This window comes from Heterocephalus glaber, unplaced genomic scaffold, assembly GCF_053883595.1.
Source record: "Heterocephalus glaber isolate CG9 unplaced genomic scaffold, H.glaber_assembly_v1.0 deba00001444, whole genome shotgun sequence".
Classification (NCBI taxonomy): domain Eukaryota; kingdom Metazoa; phylum Chordata; class Mammalia; order Rodentia; family Bathyergidae; genus Heterocephalus; species Heterocephalus glaber.
In genome coordinates this window covers 29,106,897-29,130,353 of record NW_028258297.1, presented here as the reverse complement: position 1 = coordinate 29,130,353, position 23,457 = coordinate 29,106,897, and the positions used below count along the sequence as shown (strand labels likewise).

Here is a 23,457-nt window from a genome sequence, read left to right as displayed (position 1 = left end):
CAGCCTGGGTAATTTAGTGACATAGCAAGACCCTGTTTCAAAACAAACAAACAGGAAGGGGGTGTGGAGCTGAAGATGTAGTTCAGTGCAAAGGTCCTAGGTTCAGTCCTCAGTACTGCTCTCCAAAAGGGAAATTTTGTGTTATGTATATTTTATAATAATAAATTTAATATTAATCAATGTCAATAAAACTGATATATAAAAAAATTCAACAAGCCAGACATGGCGGCATATGCCTCTAATCCCAGCACTCTGGGAGGCTGAGGCAGGGGGATTCAAAGTTGGAGACTAATCTGGGGAAATTTAGCAATTTAGTGAGATGCAGTTGCAAAATTTAAATTTTTTTTCATTAAGTTAAAAAAAAATTTTAATTTTAAAGAGGGCTGGGGATGTAGCTCAGGTTCTGGTTCAATACTCACTACCACAAAAATCAAATCAGTCAGTCAATCAATCAATCAATCAATCAATCAATACTATTCCACAAGTATTAAGGGTCTAGCAGGGCCAAGGCACTCCCTAGGGTGCTGGGGGCTGGGAGGGCAGGTCTGTGTGATCCTGTTCAGGGAGACAGACACTGAACAATGGATGATTCTCACCCTTGGACAGGTGCTGTGAGGGGAGGGCGCAGGGTGGGGGAGGCCTGTCGCAGGGGAGCCTGAGGGCCCTGCCGGATGGTGGGGCCCAGGTTAGAGGTCCTAACCTCAAGTGTGTCTGTTGGGGCCTGCTGCTGGGGTACAGTGTGGCCCACCCTCCTCAGGGTCTTTCCTGAGAGGGGAAACTTCAGTCTCTCGAAGGCCTGTGGTTTGGAGTTTCCCTTCGCAGGAAAGGAAACCCACCCCGAGATGCTGCCAGCGCACTTCTCCCTGTGGGAACAATGCCCCCGTGATGAGATGGCCCAGCTGTCCGCAGTTCCTTTGCAGTGCTTCTTCACCTGTCACCAAATTCTTCACTGCTCGGTGCACAAGTCCCAAGCCAGAGCTTGAGTGACTTTGTCTGTCGAATTTGACATCGGGTCCTCAGTGCCTGGCACAGGGCCTTGGGCTGGTGGGCCCATGGCAAGTGGTGGTCGGTGAGTGAGAATGAACAAGGAGGTTTGGACTGAGCAGGACTCACACTCAGAGGCACAGGAGCCTGCTGGGGAGGCTGATGAGGACAGCAGATTGGCTGTGAGCCTAGGAGGGGTTCGCCTGCCTCCCACCCTGAGAGAGGCAGAGGGACTGGGGAAGGGGTTTCCACGGCTGATCCTTACCAAGAGGGCTCATTTAGATCCCTGAACCAAGATTCCGTTACTTGGCTACATTCTACTACAAAGTAGAGTTCCTGGAGATATCTGTTAAGTAATATCTACCTGGGCCGCTAAGGCTGGGTAGGTACAGTGCTGTGTGCCTATAGTCCCAGCTACTCAGAAGGCTGAGGCAGGAGGATTGCTTGAGCCCAGGGGTTTGAGATCAGCTTTGGCAACATAGTGAAACCCTGTCTCAACAACATGACACTTCATGCTTGCTGACCTATTTGCTCAGCTAAAAATTGAAGAAGGAGGAGCAGGAGGAGGAGGAGCAGGAGGGGAGGAAGAGGAGGAGGTGAAAGCATTTCAGGGACAACTAAAGGATGGTTCAGATCTGAAGAATGAACAAATTCCCGAAATCCATTCTCAGAGTGTTAAGCTGCCCAGTGGCTTCCCTGCACATCCTTAGGTCTCAAGGGAGCCTCAAGATCAAGCTAACTTCATGCCAGCGCCAAGACTTTATCTGCCTCCCTCACTGTGTTGACATCGCTGTGTTGCAAAAGCGATCAGGGTAAAACTGTTGCCTTCGCTCAGATCCAGGCAGAGGCACCAGGAGTCTTCCCTGCCAGGTGCTTGCAATGAAAAAAAGAAAAATTAACACCAGTTTTCCTGAAGAATGCCCTTGAAGAAAAGGTAAATATTAATTGCATTAAATCACAACCATTGAGTACAACGTGTCATGGAAAGAGAAGTAGCCAAAAGCACATGTGCCATAAAGGGCATGATGGTTGCACAAGCAGAAGCGCTTGTATTAATCACTGCTGTTGCAAGCTGGACTCCGCACTTTCCTCAGAGTGGGGGAATGGCACATTCACACTTCATCTTTCTTTCTTACTTTTGTCTGTGGTATTGGGGAGTGAACTTAGGGCCTTCCCACTGAGCTACATCCCAAGCTCTATTTAATTTTTTATTATTTTGAGACAGAGTCTCGCTAAGTCACTAAGTTACCCAGGCTGGGCTTAAACTTTTGATCCTCCTGCTTCAGCCTCCCCCAGTGCCGGGATCGCAGGTGTGTGCCCCCATGCCCAGCTGCCTATATAGGGACCTTCTGGGGATCACTCTGGCTGTGTGTGGAGCTCATCCTGGAGAAAGGCTGCATGGAGAGGCCAGGACCAGCGGGGAGGCAGGAGCTGCAATACAGGCAAAGGACGACAGTGGTATCCTGGGCTGGAGTGGGGGTCCCGGTGCAGAGTGACCTGGGTGGGTTTCGGGGCCATTTAAAGGGTAAAGTCCACAGGAAGTGGGAACTTGAAGAAATAGGCACATGTGTGCTAAGTTGGCTTGGGTTGGGTGACTGCCCAGGTGGTGTTGTCCAGGGGGCAGATGGGAATCCACAAGGGAGCTCCCGAGAGACTGGCTAGAGAAAAGCCCTGGAGCATGGGAACACCCTGCCCAGGGGCCTGGGTCCCTTCCTGCCATGCTGGGCCACCTAGGACATCTCTGGAACCTGCTGCCGGAAGTGTCTGCTGAACACATGCCCCAGGGCCCTGGGCCTCAGCTCTCCGCCCCACTGCTCCCCCAGCCCAGCATCTGCCTGTGCCAAGAACACAGTCTTTTCACCCCCGACAGAGGCTGTGAGGGTCTGGGCTACAGCCAGATGCTGCTTAGCTTTTTTTCCCATGACTTTGCCATTTTCGCTTCAACATTTTCCCCAAGAGCTGGGGTGTGGGAGGGGTGACCCCAGGCCCAGGTGGTGACGTTGGGGGCTGGCCCAGGCCTGGAGCTGGAGGAGCCTCTCCACCCTGCTTCCTGTCTCTCTTCATTTAAGAACATCTCTGCAGCAGTGACAAAGCCCTCTCCCCACTGGCGACAGAGCCCACACCTCACATCTGTTCGAGGAGCAAAAGGAAGATAGTCAGGCTCAGAGGTAAGAGGTCTGGCTCCAGCTGCTTTCCTTTCCAGGGAGCTGGGAAGGGCTGAGAACATGGCGCCATGCGCTGAGCGCTGGACTCTCAGTTTCTGCCCAAAGTGCTGGCCGCCTTCTCTTGTATTTCTCTCAGAACTGGTCCTAAGCGGCCATGGGCCACTGTGACTGTGAGCTTCTAGAGACCAGGGCTACCCCTCGCTCCTCTGCATCCCCACCAGGCTCAGACCCTGCAGGACTGGAGAAGCCCAGGGCAGCAAGGTGTGGAAGGCTCCCAGTCACGGGACAGGGGATGAGGGGAAGCCCAAGAGAAAGAGAAAGAGCAGAAAAGGAGCTGAGGAGGAGAAAGTAAGGAATAAGTATTATGGTGGGAGATCTATAGAGAAGCAAAAAGAGGAGAAAAATGGTGAAAGGAAGAAAAAGAGAATGAGAAGTGGAATCTAGTTGAGAGACAGTTCTCCCAAAATTAATTTCTGCAATGGCACAATCATTAAAAATTCACACTTCTAATCACACCTGCAGCACCTTAAGCCACAGAATTTATGTAGCCTCTCTTAACTCTTTTGAGTTTATGTGTATCTTAAAATTTCTCTACTTTTGTGGATTTTTGGAATTTTTGAACAATATGTCTAAAGGCGCTTCTACTTTAGTTAGCTTGATTAAGGAAATAGAAAGCTAAAATTCTCAAAAAGTACTGAAACCGAGCTATTATGAAATACTGTAAAGAGGATGTATACATGTGTGTGTGTGTGTGTGCGTGCATGCACGTATACTTTAGGTAAGTGTGACATTAGCAAACTTGACTCTAAGGGAATGAGTGTTAGTGTCTTGGAGGCCAGGAGAGGCAGGAGAGGGTCTGCAGACCCCTGGCTGCCCCAGGCTTGGTGAGGTGTTGGGGAGACCCAAGACTCCATGGATGTACCGCCCTCTACGACTCCAGCCTCCCCTCCACATCATCAGCCTTTCCGCTCTCCAGAGGCCTTGAGGCCTTGAAGCCATTCTGCCTCCCCTCCCCTGTCCTCTGCCTTTACCTCATAGAATTGTTCTGAGGGAGAATTCTCCTAGGGTACCGTCTGATCCCCCAGAACAGAAAGGCTCCACTCTTGATCAAAGACTCTACTCTACATGGGATAGTTCTTTGTGAGCATCATGCTGTCTTGTGGGACACCTTTTTAGGAGTGCAAGGGTAGGGGAAGAACCCGAGGGGGAGGTCATTGCCGGTTCATGTTTTGGTAAACAGTTGCTTGTGCTGCGCTGGACCCTGTGGGCTAATACAAAATGGCTGCCCTGGCGGCAGGCAGGGGAGGACAGACGCTCGGGAGGTGGCCTCGCTGTCTGGGCTGGCAACCTCACTCAGAGGAGGCCTACCTTTGAATGCAAACCCTCCCACACCGGCTGGTGTTGGCAGAGCAGCCCCAGGCCCTGCCCGTGGCCATAGGCCTCAGTGAATGTCAGCAGGCGACTTCGATGAGGGTAGGACAAGGATACCTAGTCCTGCGTGGGGGAGAAGCCGGGACTGGGTCTGCCGGGTGAAGGTGAGCTCGGTGCGTGCCTCTGGGGGGTGAGGGGCGGGCGCAGCGCCCCCTCAGTGGGCGTCTGAGGCAAAGGAGAGGATGGTGGAGGTTGCCACCACCAAACCACGAGTCCCCTGCTGGGTCCGGATCTCTAGGAAGTTTACCCGAAGCCAGGCAGCAGGCGACAGCGCATGGTGGGGTGGCGCATCCCGCGGCAGGCCCGAGTGGGCTGTGGGGTGAAGATGAAAGCGCCTGCGGGCCCACAGGCTGCCGCTGTGGTGGGGCTGTGCCCTCTTCCTCTCTCAGCCTCATCCCACCGGCCGGGGTGAGCGCTGTGGGGCTGCGCTGCTAGGTGCCCGACATTTCGCCTGCGCCGCCTTCCTCGCCGCGCCTCCGCTTCCGCTCCGTCCAGCCCGCGCGGGGCCTGGGCCGAGCTGGCGTGAAGGCGAGAGCCACCCCGGTCTCTGCTCCCTCAGTCCTCCCGCGAAGCCTCTGCGCGTTCGCGGGAAATCTGTCCCTTCCTTTGTCTGCTGCGTCCCTGGCACCCCGCGGCCATCGCCCCTGCACTGCTGCGCCCTGCAGGTCGGAGCTCAGCCTGGCACAGGCAGCAGCTGGAGGGGCAAGGACGGGGAGGCCGGGCCAGGGGCTCCGAGCAGGAGGAGGAGAGACAGCACCGGGAGGTGGAGGCTGAAGTCAGGCAGGCGGGGAGGCGCAGATTCAGAAACGCACAGCTGTGAGCAGAGAAATCAGCAAAGGAAGAGAGGGGGAGGGCGGGGGGAGAGAGAGAGAGAGGCGGCCTCCCAAGAACACAGGCCCTGTGGCCTCTCCTGGGCGACGGTGCACAGGATGCTACTGTACCGAGGCTGAGGGCCTCTGGGGACGCTGAGGATGTGGAAAGCAAAGGCGAGATCTCTAGGGTGGCAGTGGAAGCCAAAACACCAAAGAAAGCAGCGGCTGGAAACCCACAGCCTCCTGCCCTAAGCCAAACCCTGGGCATGGGCACGGGGACAGGGAGATAGTGGCTTTGGGCACCAGCCCCAGCCCCAGATCATGGAGGGAGAAGGCACAAAGACTTTAACCGGGGGAAGGGCCCAGAATGCCTCAGACTCCCTCAGCTTCCTCCTGAGGGCCCTAGAGGAGGGGCATCCCCTGGACACCGGCCCCTCTACCCTCTGCTCACCAAGGACAGTTGGTGTAGGGTGGGAGCACAGTAGGATGCTCTTGGGTATGAGAGTCCCCTGGCCCACTCTTCCCACACCGCCTTCCTCAAGTGCTTCCCATGCCCTGCCTTGCAGTTACTTGTGAACAACTCTGCCCTGACTACCTACAAGCCTCCTTCCTAAAGCTCCTCTTCCTAGTCCCTGGTGTAGCCGAAATCTATCACCCCTCTGTGTATCTGTATTTGTCCATCTGTCTGTTGCAAGCATCAACCTGAATTAGCCCTGGGTGATTCCTCTTCCAGGCAGACAGAGGACTTGGATGGGAGCTCTTGGTGTCTTCCTCTCACAGGAGAGCAAACCTCCAGCACGTCAAACTCCACCTCAGAGGGTTTCAGGGATTGCAGAAAGGGGGTTATTTACCCAAGTGTGCACAGGATAAGGAAAGCAACCGGCATGTTGGGGCACAGAGACCCTAGTCACAGCAGGGAGTGTGCAGAGCAGAAATGGGGTTTCTGGAACCCAGTGAGGGACTAAGTTGTGGATAAAGGGTCACCTGGTCAGAGTTGTCGTAGAGAGGAGCAGGACAGCTCTTGCCAGAAAATACCTCCAGAGGAGGGAAAAATCAGTGCCCCAGAATCTTCGATCCTCCCACTTCATCTCTTTCTAGAACTTTCCGTCGGCCCACCCACGCTGAAGCCCCAGGGCTGGGGTTGGGGTGGTGTTGGCAGCTGCTCAGTGGAAACCAGGGTAGAGGAGATGGAAAAGAACAAGTAGGATGCGTTGGGGTGACTTGGCTCTGCCCAGGACACACTGGGTATGCACACACACTTACATGACTCATTATCTACTCTTTTTTTTTTGGTACCAGGGATTGAACTCAGGACCTTGCACTTGCAAGGCAGGCACGGTGCCACTGAGCTAAATCCCCGGCCCTTTACTTATTTTTCATTCTGTTTTGAGGTACTGGAGATTGAACCCCAGGGCCTTGTATTTGTTAGGCAAGCGCTGTACTGCTGAGCTGTGTCCCAAGCTATAAATGGCCCATTTTGCACACAGAAGTAGTATGTTAAGTACAGTGAGGGATCTGTGATTTCTCTTCCTCCATTCAATTTGATTTGGTAAAAGATAACCGAATACATCCCGAGTCCCTTGTTTATGCTTCAGCTGGTGCCAGGCCAGTGGTGGCTGCACAGCTAGCTGGATTATCACCCCATCCTTGAGTAGTTCAAGCTGGAGAGGGAGAAACTGGGAACCCAAGTCATGACACCGGAAGGTGGAAGCTGGGCCACATCTGAGAGGGGTCAGTGGGGAGCTGGGGGAGTTCAGAGCAGGCCTAATGCCTGTGGAGCTCGGAGAGCAAAGGTGACTCCAGGGGAAAGAAAGACTGGGCTTGGGAGAGAGACCATAAGTCTGCATGCAGGTTGCCCTCGCCAGTCGCTCTCCCGGTGGTCACCTCTCCGAGGTCCATTATGGCCCAGGCCTGGACTTAAAGTCACCCAGGCCCTGGTCCTGTCTGCTTTTAAGGTGCTGTAGGTGGCCCTCCTATAGTCTCTGCTCCTTCCATTTCATTCCCTCTCTGCTTACTGTATCGAGTACTCTAAAACCACGTAGAGTAATAGGTTGTGCCACATCCCGTATCAGTCAGCAGTGGGGCTGGGGATGTGGCTCCGTGTGGAATGGGACAGCCTGGGTTTGCGCTTCAGCTCTGAGGGGCGTGTGATCAGCAGCAGCTCTGAGCCTCAGAAGTGGACCCAGCTCTGAGCCTGCCTGTGAAGAGCCACAACCTGACCCCACTGTCCCCTCTGTGCTGGCTGCCTCCCTCTTTACACGCAGCCCTCCTCCAGCCTCCCCACACCTCTGCACACCAGGCTGGGATGCCCTCCCCTACCCCTTCCCTTCCCCTCCCCTCTCACTCTTGGTTTTCAGACGTGAGCACCATTGGTCACCTGGGGCCCCATCCCTGCAGGTTGGGGCAGCCTGAGAATCTGTATTTCTAACAAATTCCCGGCAGTGCTGAGGGATGGTGCTGATTCCTCTTGGACTCAGTCCTCTGTGGTGCTGCTGTCTCTTCCTCGAGGCCCACGGAGCCTCTCTGAAGGCCCCTTTGCCTCCAGCCTTAGGCGACTCCCAGATCGCAGGGTCGTCCTTCACCTGCACAGCCTCCTCCCAGCATCCCACCGACCTGCGGCCTTAGAGGCTGGTCCAACATGAGCAGGAGAGGCCTTGCTCTTCCTTCAGCCCTCACGAATCAGCCTCAGCTCTGAGGATTTCACCTCAGAACACTCAGTGGCCCACGTGTCCCAGACACATGTCCCAAGCCAGGCCTCTCCTCTCTCCCCGCCTGTTGCCACCCAGCTGTGCCGAGGGGCTTCCTCCCGTCCATCTTCCACAGCAGCTGCAGGGACCCATGCTACACGTGGAATTTTCCTCAGTAGGTGGAACCCTGTCCCGCTCCCTGCTGCACAGAATCAAGTCCAGCATCTGAGCACTGAACTGCAGGACCTGGCTCCCAGTCCCTGTCCCCCTCACTTTGCCCCTTCTCCACGAATCCGTTTCTGATCCCACCTGTTAAGGACCTGGTCCTGGCTGGGCAAGGCATTTTAAAGTTATTTTAACTTAAAAAATATTAAAAAGCAACACAAGGGCTTGAGGTGTAGCACAGTGGTAGAGCGCTTGTCTGGCATGCATAAGACCCTGATTTTGATCCCCAGCACTGCGACAAATAAACAGATAAAGAAATGAGTGTATAAGGGCTGGGGATTTAGTTCAGTGACACTGCACCTTCCTCAAAAGCGAAAGTTCCTGAGTTTTATCCCTGATACCAGAAAAAGAATAAATGACCACAACGAAGATTCTTCCCTACCTCAGTGTGTGGTATTTCCATTTGTTCCATGCTTTCGTTTTGTTTTGTTTTTCGCTACCAAGGATTGAACTCGGGTCCTTTACACTTGAGTTCCATGCTTTAAAGCCCGAGGACGTCTCCACTTCCCAGTGTCTATGGGCCTGTGTCTGCCAAGCAGACAGGAGACTCAGCAAAATAAAAATAAGAACACAGTCTCAATGCAAGGGGGTAGATACATTACACATTTGAAAATTAATGTCAGGGCTGGGGTGTAATCCAGGGGGCAGAGGTTGCCTGCAATGTGGGAGGCCCTGGGTCTCCACCCTCAGCACCTGGAAAAACAAAAACAAAAAACCCCTCAACACCACAATGCCAATAAAAGTGATAGGTATTTTTTTTGTTTTGTTTTGCTTTGGGGTTTTGAGACAGGGTCTCGCTATGTAGTCTAGGCTGATCTTGAACTCTTGGCAATCCTCCTGAATTCTGGGATTACAGGCATGTACCACCATACCTGGTTTAAAAGTGATAGTTTTTTGGTACTGGGACCAAACTCAGTACTCTGTGGTTGAGAGGCAGGCAGGCACGGTGCCACTGAGCTAAATCTCTGGTCCTAAAAGTGAGTTTTTACAGGTGAAATAGAAGTATCTGGAACTCATCTACCACAAGTTTCCAAGTCTGGACTGACACAATAAATTATAACATTGTAAATATATGTTTTTGTGTTATTTATTTATTTATTTATTTATTTATTTGGTACCAGGGATCGAACTTGGGTCCTTGCGCTTGCGCAGCAGGCGGCAAAACCACTGAGCTAAATCCCTGGCCCCTTTTGTGTTATTTATATGGAGCAGAATCAGTAATCTATGCTTAAGCTTTTTAAATCAAAGCAGAGCAGAAATCCAAAGTAAAAAGAAATCTTCTCCATGTTGAATCAAACAACTTCTTTCATGAACTTCTTGTTAAAAGCCTCAAATAATCAACAAAATGAGAAAATCCATGCATGCTACAATCTCTCAGAACTGGATATTTCTTCAACAAAGAGATAGAAAGCAGAAGTAGTTATGTTACTTTCTCCCCAAGTGCCTGGGGGAATGTGTTCTGCTTTTATTAGAAGACTACACTACACTAACTCTGTGGCACTCGCCGATGGTACTAGGGATTGAACCCAGGCCCTTCATACTGAGCTACACCCTCAGGCCTTTTTCTTATTTTGAGATAGGATCTTGCTAAGGCTAAATCACCTGGGCTGGGCTGGAAGTTGTGAGTCTCCTGCCTCAGCCTCCCAGAGTGCTGGAATTACAGTTGTACACCACCACACTGGGCTAAGACTTCAGCTTTTTCTATAAATGCCCTGGGACTTTAATCTGTATTTGACACACAGCCTTTGGTGTCATGCACCAAAGGGCTCTGCTTGGTGTGTGCCCGGGACTATAAGAGCCCTTCGAGAGGTGAATGGCACTTGGCTGACCACCCTTACCGGTCTTGGTCCCTGTGCTTCTCCAGGTTCAGGCCCTCGCCTGCCTCAGCAAGGCCACAATGAAGGCAGGACTATGTTCCAGGCTCCTGCTCCTGCTGCTGCCCATGGGTAAGTGCAGGGGCAGGGTGTGGGAAGTGGGTGCCCGGACATGGGGGTGGGTGTGGGTGTCACAGCGGCAGCAGGGACCTGACTCTCCTCTCCGGCCTGGCCTCTGCTCAGTGGTCTCTCAAGGAAAGGAAGTGGTTCTGGGCAAAGAAGGAGGCACAGTGGAGCTGCCCTGCATGGTGCCGGAGAAGCAGAAGATGGACTTCAGCTGGAAATTTCCCAACGAGCTCAAGATTCTGGGAACCCAGAGAACCTACCTGACTCGAGGTAGGAGGCCCCTGTCCTTCTGGGGACTGAACACCCCACTTCAAGGATCTGCTCCAGAAAAGCTGGGACTCCCAGGGCTGGGGTGAGGGAAACTCAGCAGCACCTTTGTCTGGGATTTCCGCATGCCAACCGCTGCTGGCAAATATCTTTTGGTATTAATTACAATATCTTTATATGCATGACCTTATTTTAATGGGTAGTAGAAAAATAACTATCCCATAAAACACATCATAAGAATATTATTGCTGCAGGCCCATGTAGAATGATACTCTGTTTACTTCCATTAAAAGCAATAGAGTGGGGGCCGGGGATTTAGCTCAGTGGTTCTGCCGCAAGCGCAAGGTCCCGAGTTCGATCCCTGGCACCAAAAAAAAAGCAATAGAATGGTTTTTAAATTATTTATTTATTTATTTATTTATTTATTTTGGTACCGGGGATTGAACTCAGGTCCTTGTGCTTGCACAGCAGGCGACGAAACCACTGAGCTAAATCCATGGGCCTACTTTGGTTTTTTGAGACAGGGTCTTGCTCTGTACTGCAGGCTGGCCTTGAACTCACTATGTAGCCCAGGCTGGCCTCCAACTCACAGCGATCTTCCTGCCTTAACCTCCCCAGTGCTGGAATTACAGGCATGTGCCACCACACCTAGCTCATAAAGCTACTTTGAAAAATAAACTTATTTTGGGTCAGGGGATGTAGCTCAATGGTGCTGCGCCTGCCTGGAAAGTGCAAGGTCCTGAGTTTGATTCCTGGTACAAGAAAAAAAACTTATTAAAAAATAAACTTATTTAATTTTTAAAAAGTGAACTCATTTAAAGATGTTACATATAGGGAACAGCTAGACTTGGCTAAAACCATGTATGAAGTCTGAGAATGGTGGAAGTTTGGGAAACAGCTCCATCAGAGCCTCTGGTGGAGTCTGAGGTTTCAGTACATGAATGGGAGGGGCATAGTTCATACCATAAAATGTCATACACAAGCTGCATTCATCCTGTCCCAACAACCCCCAAAGCTCAACCCATTGCAGCACCAACTCTGAAACCTAACATCCAAAGTTTCATCCGAGTAGTGTCCAAATCAGACCTGGATAATATATAATTCATTGGGCTGGGGATTTAGCTCAGTGGTACCACCACCTACCTTGAAACTGCAAGGTCCAGAGTTCGATCCCCGGTATCCCCCCCAAATATATATATAAAATTCGTCAAGGTATAATTCATCCTGAGGTAGAATTCCTCTCCAGCTGTGAACCTGTGAAACTAGACAAGTTAGGTGCTTCCAAAATATAGTGGTGATCAGGCACAGGGTGGACTTTGCTATTTCAAAAGGGAGAAATCAAAAAGGAGGAAGAGGCGATGAGCAACCTCAGCAACTCAGAGTCCACTGGACTCTAAGTGGAACACAGCACTCTTTGGCTTGCTGCCCATTGTAATGGCAGTGTTGCCCCCTCTGGGCAGGGTTCTGTCCCCACGGCTTCAGACAGGGGCCATCTGGTCTGCTGAAACTCAGAAAACGGCTCTGGTGGTCTTGAACCATCACTGGGGTAATTATTTCCTCTTCTGGAGTAATCCTCTCATTCATATCTGACAGCCCTGCTGTTCATGCTGTCAAATCCAAGGAGTCCAACACTGTTCCTTCACCTCACCCCCCCAACCACTTTAGTCCAAACAGCCAATGTGCTTCTGCTCCTATGACCCAATACTCTTTGCTGAATGGTTGTCTAGCCAGTCTTTGATGTTCTCTTCCAAACACATGTCCTCACTTTTGAGATATGATTAGGTTGAGCATTTTCCAAAATCTTTGGGTTCTGATGTCGTTTTTTTTTTTTTGGTACAGGGGATCGAACTCAGGACCTTGCACTTGCGCGGCAGGTGCTGGAACCACTGTGCTAAATCCCTGGCCCCTGGTGGTGTTTTTTATTTTCTATTTTATTTTTCTTTCTTTCTTTTTTTTTTTTCTTTGCTTAGAAATCTCCTCAGCTAGGGCCAGGAATTTAGCTCAGTGGTTTCGCCACCTGTTGCGCAAGCACAAGGACCCGAGTTTGATCGCCTGTACCAAAAAAAAAAAAAAGAAATCTCCTCAACTAAATACCCAATTTCATTACTTGCAAATTCTACCCCCACAAAACACTAGAAAATGAACATAATTCAGCCAAGGTCTTTGCCACTTTTTAATAAGAATCCTGTATCTAATAACCTGTTCCTCATTTCCATTTAGACCTGGAAACAGCAATGGGCACAGGCAAAAATAAGCCTCTACAAAAGCCAGCTCTCTTATAGCTAAGGCTGGGGAAGGTGCAACCTAGTGAGATAAAATCCTTTTAGGTAGAGACTGTTCCCCTGCAGGCAGACACCAGCGGGCAGCTGTGTCCCAGCCTCTCCCAGGCCAGCATAGGCTGAGCCTCAGCCTCCACACTCCTGGGACTGCCACAGGTGGCCCCGAAACTCCCACTGGGAGCAAGGGTGTGCACCCCACTGACATGCAGGAAAGTGCCCCCGTTCTAGGCGTGGACTGAGGAAGAGCCTGGACTCTCAGCCCCCTGCAGCAGTTAGGAGCCACCTCCTGCAGAGGTGACCCTTGGGGGACTTTGATCATCTGAACTGAGATGGCTGTCCCCAGAGCAGGGCCACCGTAGAGATCCCCTGGGAGCTGGAATTCCCACCCAGCCCCACAGTCATGAGGGGCCTGTCCCCAGGAGGGTGATGGAAGACGAGGGGAACCAGATTTCTACCTTCAACTGACTTGCAGAGCGGCCCCCACCTGCTCTCGACAAACCAGTGTTGTGACATTAAAAGCCAATTAAAACAGGGCCAGGGATTTAGCTCAGTGGTTCCGGCCGTCTGCCTCAAAAGCACAAGGTCCGGAGTTGGATCCCTGGTACCAAAAAAAAAAAAAAGCCAATTAAAACAAAAGGTTTAATACAATCCAGAATCTCCTATCATAATACTCTCATGTCCAAATTTCTATCAAAAATCACTCATAGCCAGGGATTTAGCTCAGTGGTTTTGCCACCTGCTGCAAAAGCGCAAGGACCCGAGTTCGATCCCTGCTACCAAAAATCACTCATAGTACCAAGAATCAGGAAGAACTCAAACTGAATGAAAAAAAAGAGACAATCAATGGATACAAATCCTTCAACAAGCAATAATATGCATGCCCAAAAGTAACAAAAGCATGAAAACCTTGGCAAAGAAAGAAGAGGATATTAGAAAGAAACAAGTGGAAATTTAAGAACTAAAAGAAATTCAGTAATCAAAACACAAAGCTCAGCCAGGCGTGGTGGTGCATGCCTGTGATCCTAGCACTTAGTAGGCTGAGGCAGGAGGATCACTCCTGAGTTCAAGTCCAGCCTGAACTACATAGTGAGACCCTGTCTCAAAAAAAAAAACCAAACAAAAAGACAAAGCTCAGTGAGCAGGTTCAACAGGGAAGTGGAGGGGAAAGAATCATTGAACTTGGAGAGAGAAAAATAGAAATGACAGAGAAGAAATAGGCTGTAAGGAAACTGACAAAACCATGGGGACCAGTGGGACTGTAACAACCAGATGTTTGTGTCCCTGAAGTTCAAGAGAGGAAAAAGAAAAGAATAATTGAATTGCTGAAAACTCCTCGAATTTGGCCAAAGATGTAACCTAGATTCAAGAGTCAAGAAGCTGAGTAAACGTCAAACAGAATACACTCAGAGAAACCCACATCAAGATGCACGTGACTGGCGGGATGCAGGGCATGCACCTGTGCACCCAGCTACTCTTGGGGTGGAGGCAGGAGGTCCCTTGAACCCAGGAATTAGAAGCCAGTCTGGGCAGCATAAGGAGATCCTATCTGAGAAGAAGGAAAAAAATGGCAGACGCAGTGAAGCACACCTGTAATCCCAGCAGTGCTTGGGAGGTTGAGGCGGAGGATGGCAAGTTCGAGTCCCACCTGAGTAATTTAGCAAGACCCTGTCTCAAAGTAAATGGACAAAACCATGGATTCAATCCCCAGTATTTAAAAACAGAGAGATCCAGAGAAAAACAGCACTGTACCTTTGGGGAAAACCAATTTGAATAATAGCAGACTCCATCTCAGAAATCACAAGATAGAAGAAAGTGACAGGAGGATCACCCTGAGTTCCAGGCCAGTCTGGGCCACATAGTGAGTTCAAGGCCAGGCTGAACTACATAGCGAGACCCTGTCTCACAAAACCCACCCCCCGACAAAAAACAAAAAACACACTAGATATCATATCATATCGCATCAGATCCAAGTGCTCTTGTAATTGCAGACATGTGGCAGTTAGTACAGCATAGTGACTAAAACACACAGGCTTTAGGGCCAGTCGCCTGACTGATGGCTGCTTCACCACTCAGTAGCTATGTAAACTTGGCAATTTCTAGGAGGATCAGTGCAAGTTCAAGGCCAGTCTGGGCTCCATCGTGAGTTCAAGGCCTGCCTGAATGACAGCTCCATCAGAACCTCTTTCCTACAGCAGCTGGTCCCTTAGTCCAAGAGTTAGGTGAACGAGACTTTCGGGAAGATGGCAGAGTGGCGAGCAGCAGAGAAGAAAGTGACATAATATTGTTAAATACTAAAATAAAGGCTGTAAACTCAGAACCCTAGACCAGAAGAAATATATTTCAGGAATGAAGGTGAAATGAAGACATTCTCAGAAGAAAGAAAACCAAGGATTTATTGCCAGCAGAGTGTCCTGAGAGAATGGCTCAAAGAAGTTCTTTAAACAGAAAAAAATGATAAGAGAAGGAATCTTAAAATATCAGGAAGGTAGAAAAAAAGGTAAATAAACACGTGGATAAATACAATAGGCTTTCCTATTCCTCTTGAGTATTTTACCCCTTTGGTACTAGGGACTGAATCCAGGGCCTGGAACATTCTAAGAACATACTCTACCTCTCCGGGTGTAGTGGAACCTGCCTATAATCCCAACATTCACGAGGCTGAGGCAGGAGGATCCCTGAAAGTTTGAGGCCAGCTTGGGCTACATATTGAGACTCTGTCTCAAAATTTCAAAACAAACAAACAAACAACAAAACATCAAATCAGAACAAAACAAGAAAATATACTTTATCACTGAGCCATACTATACAGTTGAAGCAAAAATTGTAGCACTATGCAATTCTAAATGTATAAATGGGAAACTAAAGCAATTATATCCTAAATGGGGAGGGTAAGGGTCACAGATAGAAGCAGGTAAAATGACAGCAATAGGCTGTGACCATATACACATACCACCTAGAACAACCGCCCCCAAATGCAGAAAGATGTGTTCCATATCACCACAGATAGAATGGATGCTAAAACATTCCTGAAAATGTTCATATCCCCAAAATTAAAAAATACGAGTCCCTTGGTTCTGGTGCCTGCCTCAAAAGCACAAGGTCCCGAGTTTGATCCCCAGTACCAAAAAAAAAAAAAGATTAGGGGCTGGGGATTTAGCTCAGTGGTTCTGCCACCTGCCTCACAAGTGGAAGGACCCAAGTTCCAGCCCTGGTACCAAAAAAAAAAAAGAAAATGAATGTGATTATTATGTGTATCAAAAGTGTACCAATAAAATTAATTTTAAAAAAGAAGAGAGCCAAGTGTGGTGGGGCATGCCCATAATCCCAGCACTCAGGAGGCTGAGAATCACCGAGAGTTCAAGGCCAGCCTGGGCTACACAGTGAATTCAGGGCCAGCCTGAACTGTATAGTGAGACCTGTTGCAAAAAACAAACAAAAACAGAAACAAAATGGAGGTGGGGCACACCTTCAATCCAGCACTCTGGGAGGCTGAGGCAAGAGGTTTGCAAATTTAAGCCACCTTGGGCAATTTAGAGACTTAGCCAGATCCTATCTCAAAACAGCCAAACAAATAAAAGGCTGGGGGTGTAGCTCAGTGATACAGCACTTGCTTAGCAGGGGTGAGGCCCTGGGTTCAATCCCAAGCACCACCACCATTTAAAAAAAAAAAGGGTCAAGGATCTTTTTGTTGTTGCTTTTTGAGTCAAGGTCTCACTCTGTAACCCAGGCTGGCCTCGATTGGAACTTGCTGAGATCTTCCTGCCTCAGCCTCCCGAGTGCTGGGATCACAGGCATGCACCCCTGCCCTGTAAGAAGTACCTTTCACCTACATTACTCTAAGCACCCTGGCGCCCTGGCTGTTCTCTCTCCTACTCAGTTTCTCTTCCTCCTACTGCAGTGCTGGCTTCCAAAGCAAGGCTGTGCGTGTCACTCCCCAGTCCACTAACTAAACTTGGTCTAGCGGCTGCATCCCATGGCTTCCCACCTGTTCTCTTCCCTGTGGGCCTCCCTTCCCTGGTCTGTCCCCACTGCTCCCCTTCCCTCCTGCCCATTGGCCAGGCTTCTTCTGGGGCACTGGAGATGGAAACCAGGGCGGGGGAAATGCTGTAGCACGGAGCCACAGCCCAGCCTTCCCTTTTAAAATAAATAGTAACCCATTTAATATCTTACTCATTCAGTTAATTATATTCCTCCATATTAATAGCTCCATATGCGAGAAGTTCCTCACTCTTCTCATCCACTGAATGGATAAACTATGTTATTTAACCTATCCCTTTTTTCTCCTAATGGGCATGTAGCTTTGCATGTTCATTTGGGATTCAGATAGATATTATAAATTATCGAGCAGGGGATGGTGGTTCATGCCTGTGATCCTAGCACTCAGGAGGCTGAGGCAGGAGGATTGACACAAGTTTGAGGCCACCCTGGGCTACATAGCGAGACCTTCTCTCAGGAAAAAAAGAAAGGTACCTTCCATAGAAATTGCACCAGGTTCTACTCCTACCTCAATTCGTAAGGGTTCAGGCAGCTGCTGCATCTCTGAGGCTCAAGGTCTTTACCTGCACCATGAGCAAAACATTACTTGTTCTCGGAATCACGTGATTCCTGCAGAACCTGGGTGTGGAGCACACGGCTGTAGGAGCTGAGCTCTCCAGATCTGCACGCTGCTCTACAGAATTTTGAGTAAGTGAGATATTTTCCTCCCCAGGCGATAGGGTCTGACTGGACCTTCCCCCTAGTCTGGGGTTTTCCGGTGAAGACAAGGGCAGTTTCTACAGGAAATCAGCAACTTGAATCAGAAGAGTTGCGGGCACTGCGTGTGCCTGGGTGCCAGGGTCCTGGCAGGGACATTAGCCTCCTCCTGATGGCTTCTACTTGCAGGGAAAACCCATCTGAGGGACCGCATTAACTCTAGAAGTAGCCAGTGGGATCAGGGGTCCTTTCCGCTAATCATCCAGAAGCTGGAGGTGAAAGACTCGGGAACCTACATCTGTGATGTGGCTGCAAAGAAGATGGTGGTGGAGCTGCTGGTGTTCAGATGTGAGTGGGGCTGGCTGGGACGCGGATGCCTCCGGGCAGCCGGAGCCAAGGCTGAGCTGGGGGTGCCAGCTCCCTGGCGCATCAGGCGGGGACAGGAACCTCATGCCCCGGAGGTCTCCTCGGAGACCTTCCTTGGCCATGCAGAGAAGGGAGGAACCAAAGGAAGGAGGAAGAGAGATGGGAAGACAGGAGTGGGGAGAGGAGGGAAGGGAGAAAAGGAGGGGCCAGGAGGGCCCGCCCTGGACTGGGGTGGGCAGCTGGGTGCTGGGAGAAAGGTGACACTGGGACAGGGACGCTGAAGACTCTTGGTTTCCTCTGCCCTCATCCCTGTGGGTGGTGGGTGAGACGGGGTGCCCTGCTCCCTCCACAGTGATCGCCAGCTCGGGCACTCGCCTGCTGCAGGGGCAGACCCTGACCCTGGCCTTGGAGGGCCCCCCAGGTAGCAACCCATCGGTGCAGTTCACTGGCCCGAGCGGTCAAGTCACCAGTGGGAAAAAGGCCATCTCAGTGCCCAAGCTGGGGTTCCAGGACAGCGGCACTTGGAAATGCACCGTCTCCCAGGACCAGAAGCAGCTCCAGTGGGACATAAATGTCTTGGTGCTGGGTAAGAGGGGGCCTGGCTCTGAGTGTCCTGCCTGCTCTGGGGCTGTGGGTGTGGCAGGGACTGGGTCCAGAACTCCTAGGGCTGAGGGCTGACCCAAGCAACAAGCTGGGCTCTCTCCCCAGCAGCTGGCTAGGGCCACTCCTCAGGGCCTCCTTTCTTTGTTGCCTTGGCTCCCCAGGTCTGCCGATTTGGCAAACCCACTTACTCAGGGACACTGCACCCCTACAGCACTGGGCTAGGCACTGTGGGGAGATCGAAAGCCAGGATGCATGCCCAGGTGTGACATAAAGCAGCCCCGGGCAGTGCATGGATTCTGATTTAAATCCTGACTCTGGGCTGGGGATTTAGCTCAGTGGTTTCTCCGCCTGCTGTGCAAGTGCAAGGACCAGAGTTTGATTCTTGGTACCAAAATAAATAAATAAATAAATAAATCAATCCTGACTCTGCCACAACCACGTGGCCTTGCTTTCTGCATCTGACAGTTCCCTCTTGCAGCATCACAGTGACAATTAGTCTCCCAGGTCAGGGCCTGGCACATAGTGAGCCCCTGTAAGTGCTGACTCTTGCCAGGCATGGTGGTACACACCTATAATCCCAGCATTTGGGAGGCTGAGGCGGGAGGATTGCCATGAGTTCAAGGCCAGTCTGGACGACATAGCCAGATTGTAGGCCTGAATGGCTTCTGTGCTTTGGAGGAGGTCTGAGGGGGGAGAGCCACGGCCCCGTCACTGAGCTGTTCCCTGATGGCTCCTGGGAGGAGGTGGGAGCTGCCTGGGAGGGGGCATGTGCTGGGGGCTGCAGAGGTGGGAACTGCAGCACGGGCCCTGTGATGACAGCTCCGCAGTGGGCTCACCTGGTCCCCTCTCTCTGCTGCCCTGGCCACACTGCCCACCCCACCTGCGTCCCCGTGCTCCCCTCTTCCCTCTCTCCCACCTCCAGGTTTTCTGAAGTCACCCAGAACGGCCTACAAGAAGGAGGGGGAGGCGCTGGAGCTGTCCTTCCCACTGACCTTCGACGACGAAGCCCACCTCGGGGAGCTGAGCTGGCGGGCGGATAGGGCTTCCTCCTCTCAGGTCTGGATCAGCTTCTCCGTGGAGAACAGGAAGGTGTCGGTACAAATGGCTGCCCTGGACCCCCAGCTCCAGATGGCAGAGAAGACCCCGCTGCGCCTCATCCTGTCCGAAGCCCTGCTGCAGCATGCTGGCTCCGGAAACCTGACTCTGACCCTGGCCGGGGACCTGAAGCTGCACCAGGAAGTGAACCTGGTGGTGATGAGGGGTGAGAGTCTGGGGCAGGGTGACCACTGAGGCCAGCAGGTCCCCACAGAGGACACCTCAGCCCCAGGTGCCCGGTTGGAATGACCAAGTGCCCTCCAGGTTGGGGGTGTTTGTGTTCTGGTACTGGGATCAGTCCCCAAACTCCCCAAACCTGAGGAGCGGGGTCAGGGCTGCCTCTGCCCAGCTCTGTGATGCTGGCTAAGCGTCCTACCCACTGCGGGCCTGTTTTCTCATTTTTCTCCTAGTAAGGACAAGATGCTTCTAGAATGCTAGAAATGAGGGTAATAGCAAGATCAGCATGAGGTCTTTGGACTATCATCTCTCCTGTCATCTTACCAACTGCACAAACGGTGATGGCTAACACTGGGTACCTCACTGCCTGCTAGTGCCCCCCTTCAGACACTGTACATGAATTTGTGCACTGAATCATTGTCCCTGGCTCTGGTTGTGAAGTGACTTGCCCAGGAACACACAGGCAGTTAAGTAGAGCTGGCTGGGACTCACACCCGAGACCGTTGGTGCCCTTAGGCTGAAGGGTGCAAAGGATCATTCCGATTGTCCCCCCCCGCCCCCCGCACTGAAACGGGAGCCATGGAGGCCAGCTCCAGCTCTCCGCTTCCCCTTCCTCTGCAGTGTCTCAGCACCAGAACTCTCTGGTCTGTGAGGTGCTGGGGCCCACCTCCCCCACCCTGGAGCTGAGTTGGAAGCTGAGCAACCAGAAGCCCCAGGTCTCCGCCAAGAAGAAGCAGGTTCAGGTGTCTTCTCCTGAGACAGGGACATGGTGGTGTCTCCTGAGGGACGGCAACAAGGTCCTGCTGGAATCCGAGGTCGAAGGTGAGGATCCAGGTTGTGAGGCCTCCCTGAGCCGTGGCCTCCTGAGCTGTGGCACCTTCCTGTGGGGAGGCAGAGACCATGGCCCCAGCCTCGCGGTCCTGAGAGGACCGTGAGTTCGGTGGCCTGGAGACACCACATAGTGAGGTGCAGTGTTGGTCCCAGACTACGGACTCCCTCTTTGGCCCTGAGGTCTACAGGCCAGGGACGGGGTCTCCTGGCCAAGAGCTCCACTGCCTGCCACCAGGTGCAGAGACATGGCGGGGGCTCTGGACCCCTGCTCTTCTGGCTCTCCAGGGCCCTCAAGTCGGAACCCTGAGCCCTTCCCAGCCTTGGGCTCCCCATCTCCAAGGGCGTTTGAGAACTCTGTGCACCCTGCTGTCTCCCCAGGCCCTGGGATGGGGCCTGCTCTCCCCTCAGCAGCCCTGAGCCCAACAGCAGGCGGCTCACTGAGCAACCTCTCCCCACAGTTGTGTCCGCAGGGCTGCACCAGGACCAGTCGACGCTCCTGGCTGTTGTGCTGGGCAGCACCACAGGTTTTGTGCTCCTCACTGGGCTCTGCATCTTCTGCTGTGTCAGATGCAGGCACCGGCAGGTAAGTGGGCTTTGCAGGCCCCCGACATGTCCCCAGCCGGGCCTTGGAGCACCCCGGCCCCAGTCCCCTCATTGCAGACCGGGTCACTCCTCAAAGAGGCCCAGGCAGGAAGGAGCAGTCAATCCCAGGGCGGACGGCTTCAGCCACAGTGCTGCTGTTCCTCTCCCAGCCCCCCACTGCCCCCCAGGCACCTCCTTTCTGGAGGTCGAGGGCCCTCACAACTCCCCTCCTTGTTCCTGGATAGCGCCGGGCAGCACGGATGTCTCAGATCAAGAGGCTCCTCAGTGAGAAGAAGACCTGCCAGTGTCCCCAGTAAGGACCGGAGGGGAGAGGAGCATGGGGAGAGGAGAGGCATTGAGAAGAGGGGTCCAGAAGGAGGGAGGCGGGGTGAAGGCCAGGGGAGCTGTTGGAGAGGCAGGAGGCTGGAGGGACAGCAGGCCCGGAGCCTCTGTGGTGGGTGCTGGGAAGACCACTGCTGCCCCGGGGATGAGAGCTGGTCTGGGTGCCCCGAGGTCCCAGGTTCGGATGCTGAGGGGCTGGGAATGGACTTGCTCCCCTCTGTCTCCTTCACTGCAGCCGGCTGCAGAAGACTCGGAATATCACTTGAGGCCTTGAGGTGTCCCCCGCTGTCTGCCCTGTGTCTCCTGTGGGGCGTGCTGACAAGATGAATGTAGCAGAGCCCAGTGCCTCTGGCCCCCTTCTCTTCTCCTGCTCCACCATCGCCACTGTTGCTCCTCTGCTCGCAGCCTGACTGAGAGCTTAAGCACACCGTTCATTCTCAGCAGCTTCTCCCATTTCCCTCTCCCTGAGCCCTGAGCCTCTCCCCAGAGTCCACACAGTGACCAGGCCCCACCGCTCCCCTGGAAACACAGCAGGGGCCTCTCAGTTTGTAGGACAGGACCCTGTGACCAGAGAGAGCAGGGACCTGCCGAAGGTCATACAGCCAGTCAAGGACAGAGGCAGACCGAAGGCCCCTGAGGCCAGCCCCGCTGCCCCATGCTGTCTGCTGTCACCCTGTGTTGGCAGGACCACCACCTGCCATCCTGACCAATGCACAGCAGGCCCCATGAACACACACCCACGTACGCAGCCACATACTTGCCCTTGTGCACAATTTCTTATCACCTCAGCAGCGTAGCTGTTTATAAACCAGTTCACATCCTCTGTCTATTTTGTCCTTTATGAAAATCCTAGCCAGGCATGGTGGCGCACACCTATGGTCCCCATACCTGGGAGGCTGAGACAGGAGTATCGCTGTGAGCTCAAGGCCAGCCTGAAGTACATAGTAAGACCCTGTCTTGGGCTGGGGATTTAGCTCAGTGGTTCTGCCTCCTGCCTCCCAAGCGCAAGGACCAGAGTTCGATCCCTGGTACCAAAAAAAAAAAAGACCCTGTCTTAAAAAACAAAACAATCCTACAAGGCTGGTGGTGACAGGACCAAGATTATCATCTCTAGTTTATGAACTAGAACTGGAATGCAGAGAAGCTGGATGTCTAGCTGGGGTCACACAGACAGCCAGGGCTGGAGTTGGGGTGAATCCAGGTGCTCTGACCCCGACGGCTGCCTGCCCACACAGGGACAAGCACCACGCAGGTGTCTGCAGGATTGGTTACCGGTGCCCAGGACACCCCGGGTCCACAGCAGCACCCAGCCCCGCTGGTGGGGGCTGTCCCTGAGGAGTTCGGGGGCCTCCTTACCCTGAACCCCTCCTTCACCCCTGCTGTGGGCAGTGCAGGAAGCCTTCAGTGCTCTCCAGGCACAGGCTGGGAGCAGAGCCCGGGGGAGAATCTCAGGGAGCCACTCTCCCTGCAGAACCTTCTGAAAGGTGAGCTTGGCCAGGAAGTTAGCCTGGGGCCGAGCCCTATGAGGGGACCCCATAAAGGTCCCAGTCCCCAGCCCTACAACCTCCACCCTCCCCAAAGCCTTCAGGACGCTGGGAAATCTCAGGAACAGGGAAATTGAGGTTGTCTTCCTCCTCTTCTTGGTCCATTTCCTTCAGGATCCCCAGCCACTTCTGCCTCTCTCGTTCTTCCCTTTCTTACCACCCCCCTCAGGCCCGCCTGCTCCCCACTTTTCCTTTGACCCCTTTCTTCCCAACTTGGCTCTTCCAGAAAGACCATCCAAGTGCTGCCAGCTCCGCCGCCTGCTTCCTTGGGCTAAAGGAAAAATATAATAAACGTCCTATGAAGATGCTGTGTGCGTGTGCGTGTGCGTGTGTGTGTGTGTGTGTGTGTGTGTGCGCGCGCGCCCGCGCGCGCGTGTACGTGCGTACACGCATGAGCCCACACCCTTTAGTCTTGTACAGCCGCCCCCAACCCTA

At 52.4% G+C, this 23,457-nt stretch overlaps 1 protein-coding gene across 3 annotated transcripts; it reads left to right on the top strand.

The window, feature by feature from the left end:
- Window positions 1-2,072: 2,072 nt before the first annotated feature.
- On the top strand, window positions 2,073-23,327 carry Cd4 (CD4 molecule). Of its 3 annotated transcripts, none has more exons than XM_004869446.4 (11): window positions 2,073-2,294; window positions 3,054-3,152; window positions 10,169-10,250; window positions 10,362-10,514; window positions 17,672-17,830; window positions 18,201-18,434; window positions 19,374-19,712; window positions 20,345-20,545; window positions 21,013-21,137; window positions 21,382-21,449; window positions 21,714-23,327. In XM_004869446.4, exons 3-11 carry the CDS (start codon window positions 10,202-10,204, stop codon window positions 21,742-21,744), a joined length of 1,359 nt encoding a protein of 452 aa, XP_004869503.1. In that variant the 5' UTR covers window positions 2,073-2,294; window positions 3,054-3,152; window positions 10,169-10,201; the 3' UTR covers window positions 21,745-23,327. The 3 variants fall into 3 exon arrangements, with proteins under 3 accessions (XP_004869503.1, XP_004869501.1, XP_021103763.1); XM_004869444.4 differs by having other exon boundaries at window positions 2,085-2,442; XM_021248104.2 differs by lacking the exons at window positions 2,073-2,294; window positions 3,054-3,152 and adding an exon at window positions 4,459-4,684.
- Window positions 23,328-23,457: the final 130 nt, after the last annotated feature.